We start from the raw sequence: 15,080 nt of genomic DNA on the forward strand, positions 1-15,080 counted from the left end.
CTCCATAAGTCAACACACCTGATGGAGGAATAAAATCTTGTTAATTTACTTCAGTTTACATCTAATGGATATGGTCATGGGCGTCGGAACCATTGTATATGATATTGGACCCACTCACTTTTACATTCAGCACACATCTCTGTTCGCTTTTCAGAGCGTCATCAGTCAAATCCATTCCACTTGAGGAATGCCCTAATGAATTAAACTCCATTTCCACTGAAATAGCTACATTATATTTCTCAACGAGCCGCAAATGACGAAAAAAACGTCCGTTGTACCCTTTCAGTCAAATATTGTGTTGCAAACATCAATTGTCAATGAGTTGTCAATGCTGGCAAATGACCATGGTATCAGCAGGTTAATCCACGGATAGCTGTGCATTTAATGCATGACGAGGAGGTGAGTTTAGTTTACTTGTTTAATTAAAAGGCATCAGAATACATGAAATGGAATTAGTAACATTTTTCTGGGGACCCACCCACTTTTTTTTTGCTTCCGACGCCCATGGATATGGTCATATCTAGAAATCAGAATTTCAAAGAGACTTCAACCTAGAGTTGTGATGGCAGGTTTTGCATGGACAAACACCACACACATTTACATCAGAAAATCTAGTTAGAGAATTGAACAGATGTGCACATGAACGTGTGAGCTGTGGTTTACACGAACACACATGAACACACATGACACCTGTTTGCTCAGACGACAGGTTCTTCTCTGCGAGGCCTTTCCTCTTCCTGGCTTTCTTCAGCTCCGTTACTCTCCATTGTGAAGCGCGAACCCTCGGGAGCGCAGACATGACTTCAGGGTTCGTATCCACATCAGTCTCACCCAGAGCCAGCACAATACAAGGAAACTCACAGAGACCAGCGCAGATTAATACTGCAGCGGTGATTCAGAAACAAGCATTGTCCATGTTTGAATTGTGATTTTGTTAAAGCTGAAGAGAGGAGGGAAGTAATAATAACACAAGCGTGCAGGAACATCTGCAGTCTGCAGATACTGTGATTGCTCACAGAGAAATGGCAGGTTTACCTCTGTGCAAAAACCGCAAGCTAAAGACAAGTGTCCTTCATTTAAACAGCGCTTTTAATATGTGACCCTGGACCACAAAACCAGTCTTATGGGTACATTTCTTTAAACTGAGATTAGGACAATATTTGGCCGAGATACAACTAATTGAAAATCTGGAATCTGAGGGTGCAAAAAAATCTAAACATTGAGAAAATCATCTTTAAAGTTCTCCATTTCTGTTGGCGATTGTGCTGCATTCACTCACAAAAATACATTTTTGATGTATTTAAGGTAGGAAATTTACAAATTATCTTCATGGATCATGATCTTTACTTAATATCCTAATGATTTTTGGCATACAATGTTTTGTTGGCTATTGCCACAAATATACCTGTGCGACTGATTTTGTGATCCAGGGTCACATATAGATTGTTTCAAAGCAGTTTTACAGTGATAATAGGAAATTAAAGTAACAGAGATTTATTGGCTTTACAGCAGCTCTAGAATAACGTTATTGTCCAGCTAAAGTTAGTTTTTGATTGATTCACTTCCATTGCAGAGATCATTAGTTATTAACTTGGGGGATGCTTACACGACACTGTGAAAACAGAAAACTTTTAATGTGTTCTGGCCGTTCATTTTCACAACAACAGTGTTTGGTGGTTCGAGAACGCAAACTTTGAAATTAGGTTCCAAGATGCAAGTGTAAACTTCAAAATCGTGAATCTGTGAAAACGGTGACAGCGTGCACATGCATTTTACGTGTTTAGTCTATAGCGTTTGAATGTATGTGCGCAGATGTGTAGTTTTTCTTTACAAAGTGACGTTGCCAAATTACTTGTCTGGCCTTTGACAGTGTCAAACACAGCCAGAGGTGGATCTGGACACGATATGCTGTCATTTGGACGCTGGTATGATCCCAGCAAGCACTGCGTCTGTTGTCCTTATCATGGTAATTAGTGTTTCCTTTAAGTTAGCACTTGGCCATTGACTTTGGTTCAATTATTTCTCTTCCAGCAACTGTTGAAAGTGCATGCTCTCACTATTGTCTACAATATATCACGCTCATGACTGCAATGATATTCTTTTTACTATGGGCTTTTTTCACATTCATTTCTTTTACTAAATGTACAACATTTTTAGCCCATGTCTGCTGTATTCTCAGATGTGCATGAAAGTCCTATGAAATTTTGATGCAACAGAAGATATGTACTGTACAAAGTTGAATTTACATACTACTGATGTTTATTGTTTTGTCTTTTTAATAAAAGCAGTTTTGACTTGTACTTTAAAATTTCAGATGACTATTCTGGTCCACCAGCGAGACCAGAACTATATCAGCATAAACCAGCCTGGACTATCATATAATTAATGCTAGTTATGCTTGGTTTTTGAGCTGTCGGAAGCATTATTACAGTTTTGTGGTTTAAAACAAGGGTTTAAAACACTGAAAACTGCAAACATAATCCTGACCGAGTTTGTTTTTACACAAAACCTTCAGCTGAGTCATGCTTTGTTTTTGTCGCCGCATTAAATCATTTCAGGTGTCACACATTCAACAGCTAATTTAGATAAGGAGCTGATAAAAGTTTCGGTGCTAGCTACACAATTGTGTGGAAAAACACATTTTATTTAGCATTATTATTCATAATGATCTCTTGAACCTCACAGAGGAGAGTGAATCATGCTCAATCTCTCTATCTTTTATGCAATTGACTCTTCAGAGTATCGGCAGTTTAGCTTTTAACCGTGTTTGACGTGTTTATATGTAACACCTGCTCTTATCAAGTCAAGTCACCTTTACTTATACAGCGCTTTATACAATACAGATTGTTTCAAAGCAGCTTCACAGTGATGACAGGAAAATAATGATTCAATGATGCAATTCTGCTGTAAAGCAGCTCCAAAAAGACAATAGTAAACCGCCTTTGTTTAGTTGAAATCAGTTCAGGGTTGTTTCAGTTTGGTTGAATCTCTGTAAAGTTCATCAGGTAATGAGTTTAATGCAGCAATAAAGCAGAAAACAGTGATGTCATCATCCAGCGTTTCTTCTGTTTTTGATTCTTTAAATCTGGCTTTCTAGACATGTTTCTTATTTCCAAGCACATTTCCCTCTTTGTTTGTCCTGATTTGTCTCTCTCTCTCTGCGGTGCAGGTTATTTATAGCTCAGGGCCAACACACACACACACACACACACACACACCTCACGCTGGGAGAGATTCGGAGCATGTGTTTTCTGCAATGCAAGGAGAAGATTTCCCAGAGACTGCATGAGATTCAGTGTCTTTTACAGTGTCAACAGCGTTAGTTTAATCTTAATAATCACACATCTGTTATTAAAGACATAACTGCCCTCGTGAGAAAGAAGTGCATTTAGCATACTTTTAGAAAGAGCACTTATTATGGAAAGAATATACTTAAGTGTGAACTGAAAGAAATGTTTTCGGACAACTAATTATTTGTTTTTTGCAATTAATTGAAAAAGTATTATGGTTTAAATTTATATTAAATGCAATTAAGAGTGTAAAAAAAAAAAGAAAAAAAGTAGGACTTAAGTAGATATTTATATGTAATTTCATAATTACTTCTATTATCTTTGAAATATGGTTAAAGTTTACTTCGGTTTATGTACTGACAAGTATTTATGGTAAACTAAAATGCTTGAAGTTGCAAATGATGAAGTTGCAGTTTTGTAAATGTGACAGTCAAAGTAAAATCAAGTAGGCTTTACATGTGCTTTTGTGTTAGTCAACACATCAAAATAAGTGTAGGCTACTTCTTTAAAGCATGACAAAAGATTATTAAAAATACATAATGATTTAAAATGCCCTGTAACGTGAAAGTGTAAAAATGTTTACTCTCTTTACTGCACATTTAATACATTTAAGCACACTTTTTCACAAGGGTGTAAAATAATTGCTTAATTGTATTGAAAGTTTCAATGCACTAATTTATTGATTGCGTTGAAAAAAGATATCAAAGAACTTCAGTATTAATATTACTGCAATATTGTTGCACCATGTCAGGTTTTTTTTGTGTGCTGATTGCACATCTCTTACATAACACATAATAAACAAAAGGAAAGTTACAGTACAATGTATAATCTCCAAATATTCCCACATATGCAATAAATCGCAACTGCATGGCGATGAAAACAAAGATGAACTTGGGCATGTTGCGTTAGAGCTTTCTGAATCTTGACTCAATGAAATTAAGCCACTGTAAGTTCAGAGAAATTAAAATGATTATGCTTATATGTTATCTAGAAATATTTACAGTAGAAATATTTACGATTGACAATATTGTGCATATTAATTGCTGTTACCATATGCCGGCACACGTCCACTTCAATGGCAGGTTTTTTTTCCTAGGCGATATTTTTTCCCTTCATGGTGGGCCAAATCTAAGGCCATCACCGGCCAACTTTGAGTAGAGGATACTCACAGGATATCCTTATTATATATTATATAGCTCCATTATGATTGACGGTCAAATTATTATTAAAGAGGTGGTTGATTATGATTTCACTTTTCTAACTTTAGTTAGTGTGTAATGTTGCTGTTTGAGCATAAACAACATCTGCAAAGTTACAACGCTCAAAGTTCAAAGCAAAGGGAGATATTTGCTTTTAAAGAAATCGCTTTTTAAGGACTACAACAAACGGCTGGTAGAGACTACACCACATTCCTCCCGGGTTAGTGACATCACCAACACTAAAATTAACATAAACCCCGCCCCTGAACACGATTTTTAGATTATCAAGACAGAATATGCTAATCAATGACTAGAAGATAACTACACATCAGCTACATAAATTCATCAACTAACCATTCAGAAATGTCCTGTTGCTTCTACATGTTGTCACTTCTTCTTGAGTCTCTCCATCATTGTCTGACTCCGGTTTGACCATAAAAGGCTAAAAGTTTTCAGTGCATGTGTGTGTGAGGTAAAAGGACACAAGCTGTTGTAGCTCCGCCCCCTGTGTCGGGAGCAGCAGCTCATTTGCATTTAAAGGAACAGACACAAAACGGTGCGTTTTTGCTCACCCTCAAAAAGTGACAATTTTAACATGCTATATAAAAATATCTGTGGGGTATTTTGAGCTAAAACTTCACATACACACTCTGGGGACATCAGAGACTTATTTTACATCTTGTGAAAAGGGCATTATACCACCCCTTTAAGGTTTACAATGATCACTATTACAAAGTAATGCCCTATAATATCCAGAACATTCATTGCAGCGTGCTAAAAACACTCAGAGCACCTTTAAAAACACACACAGTCCTGTTAATGAACAGCTGTGACCAGTAGACCTCTGTATTGGAACATAACTATGGCCACCCTTTAGTGCGCATTACACACACGTCACCAGTCAAGAATATGACCCACCTGCTCGGGAATAAATAAATACACAGAAATGGTTGTAGCAACATGAACTGTGTTTACATAGCAATCTAACAGCCAGAGCTTTAGGATTCAAATCGTCATCCTTACTGTTTAAACATTATCCTTACAAGTTTAAAATCCCTTTTTTCCACTGTTAACACGTGACTAGTATTACACATATTTGCCATTTATTGTAATGTGTGCCTTGCTACTCTCAAGTTTTTCTCCCTATATTTACTGACTACCACCATTGCGTTCTGCTTGAAGGCACCTAAAGATAGTTTTCTGAAGAGTTGCTTTGAAACAATATTCATTGTCAACCCCCCCCCCCCCCCCCCAAAAAAAAAAAAAAATGGCATGCCGACTTAAGGAGTGATGGAAACATATTTGAAAGTCGTAAACAACACCAGAGTAAATATTGCTACATCTGTAGTCCACCTGAAGCCTTCGTATGATTGTTTTTGGACGCCTGCTCATCACACACTAATGGACTTCCTCTAACGTCATTTTACACGTGTGTGCATTCACGTCAGTATCATTCTGATGTTTGTACTTGACATTTAGTGGGCTCTTTTCATTCAACAACACTTGTACATTTACTGCAGATGAAGTCCTCCCTGAAGTTAAGTTATCTCTCTTTTAAAGGAATAGTTCACCCAAAGATTTCTTAAAAAAAAAAAAAAAAATTCTTTATTAAGTTTTAATAGTTACAGTTACAATCATATTCCCACCCCCTCCCCCCTACGGCTCAAAAAATAATTATAAAAAATAAATAAATTAACTAAATAAATAAATAAAAAATTTATTTTTTTTTTAATAATAATAGTAATCTTGAGCCAAGACAAATTCTAGATTTTCCAGCATCGGCAGTGAAGGAATCAAGTATTCCACGTTTGCTTAGTCCACATGTTTTCTTTAAACATGAAAGGCTTGACAGCAGTTATGAAACATATGAGTAGTCAATATGAAGAATATGGCACAAAAAAAAAGAAAAAAAGAAGGATAGACTCCTAGAAGAATTGGCATATCTTCATAAAATATATAATCACACACTATAAGACTACTAGTCCAATAAAACATAATAGAATACTGATACTAAAAAACTAATAGTGGTTTTAACAGAAACAAATATTTATGAAAGACAGGCATACATACATTACACACACACAAAAAAACAATAAAACCCACATATACACATAAATAAAGTAAAAAAAAATAAAAAAAATGGAAAGATGATATATAGCAAGAAGGGGAAATTGAGGTAGGTTACTCCATCTTAGAGGCAGGGATCTAAATCATGTATTTAATCTTTTCTAGTTGAATGTAAGACATCACTTCTTTCAACCAGCTTCTATGTGTCGGAGGGTCTGCCTTTTTCCACTGAAATAAACCCAAAGATTTCTGTCATCATTCTTTTTTTTTTTTGTCAAAAATTTCTGTTATCATTTACTCACCCTCAAGTTCTTCCAAACCTGTACGAGTTTCTTCCTTCTGCTGAACACAAAAGATATTTTGAAGAATGTTGGTAAGCAGAGAGTTGATGAACCCATAGTATGGAAACAAATATGATGGAAGTCAATGGGGACCAGAAACCGTTTGGTTTCCAAAATTCTTTAAAATATCTTCTTTTGTGTTCAACAGAAGAAAAAAAAACTTTGGAACAACATGAGGGTGAGTAAGTGATGACAAAACTTTCATTTTTGGGTGAACTTTTATTGTAAGGCACAGTGGTGCTTTCTTCTAGTTTCTGAGTCACCTTAACTTGGGACAGAGTCCACAGCATTAAAGGAATGGCTCAAACATGAACTCAATTTAATTCAATTCTGTTACCATTCCTCCAGTCAATGCAAAATAAATGTTTAGCACATTTTGACTCTGCTCTTTTCCATACAATGAAAGCATAAAATGACCAGGGGTTATCAAATAATAATAAAAAGACACAAAAAAGTAGTCTGTGGGTCAATGACGTATAAGGATGTCCACTATAAAGAAAACAACATATTTGGGGGAAAAAAACATATGTGCCAAGCTCTTAGAAATGTGCTCTTTGTATTCAAGTTGATTTTGTTTTGTTTTGAAAAACTTCCATCCATCAATCTATCAAGTAAATAGTAGGGCTGGGGATTGACACAAATTTCACAATTCGATTCGATTTCGATTCACAAGCTTGCAATTCGATTCGATACAATTTCGATTCCGATTCGATTCGATTCAATGTTGATTATTTTGGATATCAGGTACAATACATGGCACATTTTCTCAAGGAAAACAAATCTCTTCACTAATGCTGTAAACTATGGGAGTCAGTTGTAGCCTATAGGCTTCATTAGTCTACTATAATATTGAAGGTAAAAATTAACTGATTTGTATACAAACACTTAAATTACACTTTTATTTATATTTATAATAATAAAGTTATATGAAACATAAACATTTAAATGGTGGCTGTCATAAACTTGCCAGATTTATTCAAACATGCATTGAATATTGAAGAACATTAAAAATTATAATGAATATGTAATATGGTGCATATATTTAGCAAAATGCTCCTCTCTAGAGTTAATTTTTCTAGCTGACTAACGAGTTTATGGTCACTGGATATGGTTGTTCATTAAAATTGTTCTGAGGTAAATGTGACGATGTTTACAAGCTGATTTACTGACGTCTTTCCACGGTTGAAACACTGATTGAGCGATTCCACGTGACATGATACGGATTTCGATAAGTTATCTCTATCTTTTAACACACTTTCAGATGCTCATTCATGTTTATTTTGCGCTGTAACTGGTGTTATTAAGGCGGAAGAGAAGATCACGTGCTGCTGTTTCTCTTGAGCTGAGCTACGCCAGAGCAATCTCACGCCACAGCATCAGAACGCTATTTATGTTTATGAATTTCATAAGAAAATGGACGTAATTTGAAATCTGAGACTTTGTTTCATATCAATAGTAACAAAGTACAAAGATTATTGTGATTTATTGGATGGGATGCGCGCTACAATGTTCCATTCATTCATCAACTGAAAGCAGGATGACTAGCCTAATCGATTCTCAGTTCGTAAAAAAAGAGAATCGATTAAAATCGAGATAGCGATATTTTTTACCCAGCTCTAGTAAATAGTAACATATTTTATCTAATAAGATGCTTGACTTATTAAAGGTGCAGTAAGTGATTTCTGAGAAACTGATGATATTTGAAATCGACACCCAAACAAATCGAAACCCAAGCTCGCGCAAGGATAAATCAATCAGCTGTGATTCAACAACAACAGCATTTCTTGGTTCTGTGGAACAGCAAATAACACATATACATCGTATCTGTTATGGTGAATAGCTAAGTGATTAAAAGATAACCTGATTTCCAAAAGGCACAACGTAAAAGATGACACGTTTCTTTAATGCTTTTAGTTATTTTTCCTATAATAATTGAACAATTCCATGATAATAAAAGAGAAAAAATCCCGGGCACTCTGCATTGGTCAGTACTTAGGAACGCAAGTATCACAGCTTGTAAATGCCTTTTTTTAGCCAGCTTAGAGTTTTGTCTGGAGGATTTTTGCCCCTGGTTCCTTGCAAAAGGATTCGAGTTCTGTGAATCATTGGGCCGTCTTGCTCTTTTGAGGTCTATCCACAGATTTTCGATGATACTTGAGGGCAGTGAGGCCAGCTTGCACATCTTGAGGTTGTTCATTGTGTATTTTGTGTGTGTTTAGGATCATTAAACTGCTGTAGAAGCATCCAGCGTTTTCACTGACAGCATGATGTTTGCTTCCGGATGTTTGCTGGTATTTAATTGAATCCATTCTTCGCTCAGTGACACTCGCTGCAACACTAGCCCAAAGTATGATCTGTCCACACTCGTGTTTAACAATTAAAGATTGATCTTTTCATGACATTCTGCGTCCTTTTGTTCCCTTCAGTCATACCTTTACTCATTCCAGCCCAAACTTTCTATTTTCACTTGCAAACTTCAGACATTTTGCGCTGAGGATGCAGGAAAGGTTTTCATATTTGTGCATTTGTCGCTTCACAGTAGAACGGTTCTCTCTCAGAAAGCTTTCTCAGGCTTCCAGACCTCAGATTGACCTCCACCATTCCTGTTTTCTGCCATTTCTTAATTGCATTAGAACTGAGGAAATGGCTGCTTAGAGGAGCACATGGATGTTGATTGTTGGGACTTTTGAAAAGTCATTGAAATTTGCATCATCTAACCTTTCCAAACAATGACTGTGAACAAGCTATAGACCTAACAAATAAAGTCTGAGACTCTGGTAAAGGTTATCTGAGATCTGATCTGAGAGGGTGCATTAAATGTTGCATGGCACTCCTTTCCTTTTCTCACTCTGAATTTGTACAAAACAAAAATAATACACTAGTCTTGCTTAAAAAAAGTTTCAGAATGTTTCATCTTTAGAGATGCACAATATATCGGCCACCATATCGGTATCGGCCGATATATATTATCATTTTTAATGTTATCGTTATCGGCCCAATAAGAAAATTTGGTTGATATATGAAAGCTATTAATGGATTATTAATATTATTAGCCATATTAATGGATTATTTCCTTCAGCTGAGACACTTCAGATGCGCACTGTTCAACATGATGGTTTTGAATTGCTTGAAATAGGATCCGAATCCCTTCAAAAAAGGAAAATACATTTCAGTGCAACATATGCAGTGCAAGTCTGTCATATAGGCTACATAAAATTACAATGAGAACATTAAAATTGTGTGCTTGGTTCATGTTTTTTTTTGTAATCAGGCTCTCAAAAATTATATAAAAATGTGGCTTTAGATTTATCGGCCAATTTATCGGTCATCTGTTTTCAAAATATAAAGAATTATTGGTTATCGGTATCGGCCAAAATGTTCATATTGATGCATCCCTATTCATTTGTATACCTACTGGAAATCAGTTCATCTTCTACACTCTTAAATATAAAGGTTCTTTATTGGCTTCTATGGTTCCACGAAGAACCTTAAAGGGTAACTCTCGCCAAAATGCAACCTAGGGTCTTTTTGTTAATCTACCCGAGGCAAACTTTCGTTTAAAAGCATAATTAGGATGGAAACGCCACTTTTAAGTTTGACCGTATTTTCATTTTCGGTCAAATTGCCTTTTCTACACATGAACTCCAGCATTGAGAACATTGTTTGTGAACACAGAGTTTACTAAAGAGAAAGATTTTGAACAACTCACTGTAGCTGTGTGTCCGCCGGCATTCTGACAGTCAAAAATAGTCGATCTCCGAATGTGAATGAACTGACTCTGAATTGTAGTATTGCTTCTTATATAACGATAACGATAAAACAACAAATTATCCGTGAATTTATATTGAACTAAGCTTTAGGAGCTTTCCATCTTTACTCTCCTGCCTGTTACGTTGCATTCGGAGATCGGCTATTTTTGACTGTCAGAATGCCGGCGGACACACAGCTACAGTGAGTTGATCAAAATCTTTCTCTTTAGTAAACTCTGTGTACACACACAATGTTCTCAATGCTGGAGTTCATGTGTAGAGCCCCTGGTGACACTTCCAGCAAAGTCTCATGTTGTGTCGAGCCTTCTTAGTGTTTTAAAAATAGCCATTTTGATGCTATCATAGAAGTGCCCCAAGCACTCCCATTCACAAGACAATTTGACCGAAAACGGAAATACGGTCAAACTTAAAAGTGGCGTTTCCATTCTAATTATGCTTTTAAATGAAAGTTTGCCTCGGGTAGATTCACAAAAAGACCCTAGGTTGCATTTTGGCGACAGTTATCCTTTAAACGTCCATGGAATCTTTGCGTTGCACAAAACGTTCTTTTAGTGTTCTTTAGAATATTAAAGTGTTCCAAAAATGTTTCTTCTGTGACAGACTCGCTTACCTATCAATTTTGACCATGGGTGCCCAAACTTTTGCATTCCACTATAGGTGTGCTGTCAGAGAGAGGTTTTTTTTTTGCATGCACACTCCAGAAGATCAGAGTAAAAAGAATGTGAAATATTTGAACTGGCATATATATATATATTTTTAAAGCTCACTATGAGAAGCATTTTACAACTGAGAGGTAATGAGAAAAATTCATCAATAACACAGTGCAGCCTCTCCTGCCCTTGGCATCAGATCTTACAGAAATTGCTCCTCTGGGAATCTGGGTTTCCTGCTTCCCACATTCGAGGTCCTAAGATTAGTTGCGTTATTGTGATGCCAGTGCTGACTGTTCTGACCCCTGTGGTATTATGGGTGGGTTCGCTCAGAACTATCCATCTAACCTCGAAATTCTGGAATAACAATAATAATTGTTATGACCCAGTTGTTGTGTTGTTTTGTAGGTCTGAGTGGTGACCTGAGCGCACCTGAATCTCGTCCTTATATTTAAACAGCGCTTAGTTGTCCTCCGTCGGAGATTTGTTTTGTTTTGCATCCATGCATTCGTTCTGACAACTCTGTTATTCACTCTTTCACTTGCAGCCACGACTGAACAACATCACTGATTACTGATATTTTGATTATGTTGTTTTTGTTCATTTTGAAGTAGTTTTTTTTTCCACCTATATTTAACCAGGCAAATCAGTTGAGAACAAGTTCTCATTCACAACTGCGACCTGGCCAAGACAAAAACAACAACAACACAGAGTTACACATGGGAAATAAATAAACATACAATCAATAACACAATAAAAAATCTATATACAGAGTGCAAATGTAGTGCAAAATACAGTATGATTAGTTAATTTCACCACATCGTTTCCCCTTAATGTCGCATCTTTGAGCCTGGTGTGATATAATAATTAGCTTTACCCACTACTGAGAAGACCTGAAACTAATAGAAATGATGGAAAATATATTAAGGTCAGAATTAAATAAAAATCTCATTGTGAAGGATTTTTTCAACTTGCAATCTTTATTATATCGATATACTTCTCTTCGTTAGCGTAGGCCAGGATTTATTAATTTAGTCCATTGAAAGCTCCCGTTCATTTTTGACTGCATCAGCCACATCTCAACATCCAATCCACAGCATTGCAACTTTACATTTTTCACATGCATTCATGTTGTTAAGACACTAAATTGTGTGTAGCTGTGAGTGCGAGTGTGAATGTGTATCCAAATGCATGGATGGATTTAGTTTGTTAATCAATTTGACTTTTTATTCTAACCTCTATCAACCCATTTCTCCAACCCAGGGTTATTACCATTAACTAAAACTAAAACCTTAAAAATAAATAAATAATAATAATAATTACTAAGCATTAACTGAGATCAAACAAAATAGAAAACTTTGATTTTATTTAATCTATTTGCCAGGATAACATTTATCATTTTGATTTAGTTTAAGTTGAAGTACTGAAATGACTAAAACTAAATAAACTATAACTTGGTAACACTTTATTTTGATGGTCCACTTTAGACATTCTACTAACTATAAGTAACTTTGTAACTACATGTCAACTTATTCTACTAACACTTAACCCTAACCTAACCGTCTACTAATACTCTAGTGACTGCTAGTTGACATGTTTGCAAAGTTACTTGTAGTTAGTAGATTGTCTAAAATGGACCATTGAAATAAAGTGTAACCGTGTAGTGTAATAAAATCTATATAGATGTTTAAAAAAATTATGAAACAAATGACAAAATGATTAAAACTTTAATTAAACTGAGAATTATCTTAAATTAAAATGAAAACTATATTCAAAATATTATCAAAAACTATAATAATGATATAAAATAACATTGACTAATATGCATTATTAACTATTAACTATTATTTTAAACATTACAATTCATAACTGTAAAAAAAACTAACATTTTATTCTAAATCGTTGAACAAACTAGAAAACAAATATATAAAACATGGCATAACAATTAAAATAAATAAATAAATAAATTGTACAATTACCAATAGAGTGCACTAGAAATGCTTTGTAAAGTAGTGTTAAATCCCTCGCCATCTGGACAGCCATGATATTTCTAGTTGTTGTTTTGTAACGTGGGTGAAAGTTTCATTTTATTTAAAAATATTTGCATGTTACAACTTACCCTTCACAACCATCTCTCTAACTTTCATTCTTACTCCAAAACACCATTCCCCACAATGAAGTAGAAACCCTTCAAGTCTAGAGAATAATGTGTTATTGTCGGAAGAGTTTGTGAAACAATGCTTTTGCATGATAAGGCCTAATTTCCAGAGGTGTGCCGAATCCCGAGGGACTTGATACAGAACATGATATTCAGTCGGGGAAATATTTGTCTAACTGAGAGGGCCAAGAAAAGCTGTTTATCACGACATGAGAGGTCCAGACCACGGGTCAAGATGGGACACACACACACACACACACACACACACACACACACACACACACACACACACACACACACACACACGTCTATATTACTAACAGGGGACTATCGCTCTACATGCCAAGAGGGGACTAGTGTTTCTGGTCATTTTGAAGAAACAAAAATGGCATACAAAATTTTCTTTTCAGGTCTTTTTTCATAATATAACTTTAAATATGCACTTTTTTATTTTTTAAAAAACATGCCAAGAGGGGACCTGGATCTCTGACCGATGTCTATCTATCCAACAGGGTACTTCCATAATCTGCAACGGAACTGTGTGTGTGTGTGTGTGTGTGTGTGTGTGTGTGTGTGTGTGTGTGTGTGTGTGTGTGTGTGTGTGTGTGTGTGTGTGTGTGTGTGTGTGTGTGTGTGTGTGTGTGTGTGTGAACACTGAAGTGAACTGGCAGTGAAGTCTGTCTTCATTATGTATATATATATATATATATATGTTCACACAGGCATCAGAGATCACAATATGCATAGATAAACATATACAAAATACAATTAAAAAAAGAATGACCAAACCATCAGTTATCAAGAATGTAAAAAATTTAATTGTTTGAGGAAAGACCATTTGAATCTGTTTTTCATACAACGGGGTAAAAAATACCGGCGGCAACTGTTCAAAAGCAGAGGCGAGAAGATCCTCTTATCATTCACTATATTATTTTTCTTTATAGTTTAATGCTATGCTTGGTTATGCAGTCCCTAACAATTTACTTGCCATTGTTATGTGCCATTACACACACACACACACACACACACACACACACACAAAGGCTACATACAGAGTGGTCTCAAACCTTTAGACTGACGTTCTCCTCCCCCTCCCCCGTTTTCAGCCTGTAATATCCCGGTGAGGGGAGGAAGTGCAATGTGTGTGTGTGTGTGTGTGTGTGTGTGTGTGTGTGTAATGTGACTCCACCACGGTCTGAGCCCCTCGCTGTAATCCTGGGCATGGCTGGAGGCCATCACATATGCACACACTCTCACACACTGAAGATTACAGTGATCAGGGTCAGTCGCTCGCTCCTTCACACACACTCTCACACACACACCATGGCCTGTACCAGGCGGTGAGGATTAACTTTAGCTACTTTCGGATCTGGAATCCTGCCTTGCTTTGGTCCCTGGATGATGCCGAATGTTTGTCTGTCCACAGTTGAGCGCCGGCTCTGAATGCAGCTGTGACACGGGTCCTGACGGGGCCAAGAAGAAGAAGTCCAAAAACCTGTAAGTCCCGTTTACAGTTTCTCTGCGTGTGTGTGTGTGTGTGTTGGTCATTAGTTATACTTATGTTTTTAAATATTGAAATGGGCTCTTAGAAAATCTCTCTTCTTC

At 36.2% G+C, this 15,080-nt stretch overlaps 1 protein-coding gene across 10 annotated transcripts in view; it reads left to right on the plus strand.

The window, feature by feature from the left end:
• The window catches only part of rgs3a (regulator of G protein signaling 3a), a 185,604-nt gene that overhangs the window by 147,133 nt on the left and 23,391 nt on the right, over window positions 1-15,080 (plus strand). For 9 of the 10 annotated variants that reach the window (XM_084114347.1, XM_084114350.1, XM_084114353.1 and 6 more), the window contains one exon: window positions 14,902-14,972. In XM_084114347.1, the coding sequence (XP_083970473.1) occupies window positions 14,902-14,972 (71 nt within the window). Of the gene's footprint in view, window positions 1-14,686; window positions 14,816-14,901; window positions 14,973-15,080 lie in introns of those variants that run through there. The other variant, XM_084114348.1, reaches the window with a different exon arrangement.

The sequence above is a fragment of the Abramis brama genome, assembly GCF_963993115.1.
Source record: "Abramis brama genome assembly, chromosome: 5".
NCBI classification, from domain to species: Eukaryota; Metazoa; Chordata; class Actinopteri; order Cypriniformes; family Leuciscidae; genus Abramis; species Abramis brama.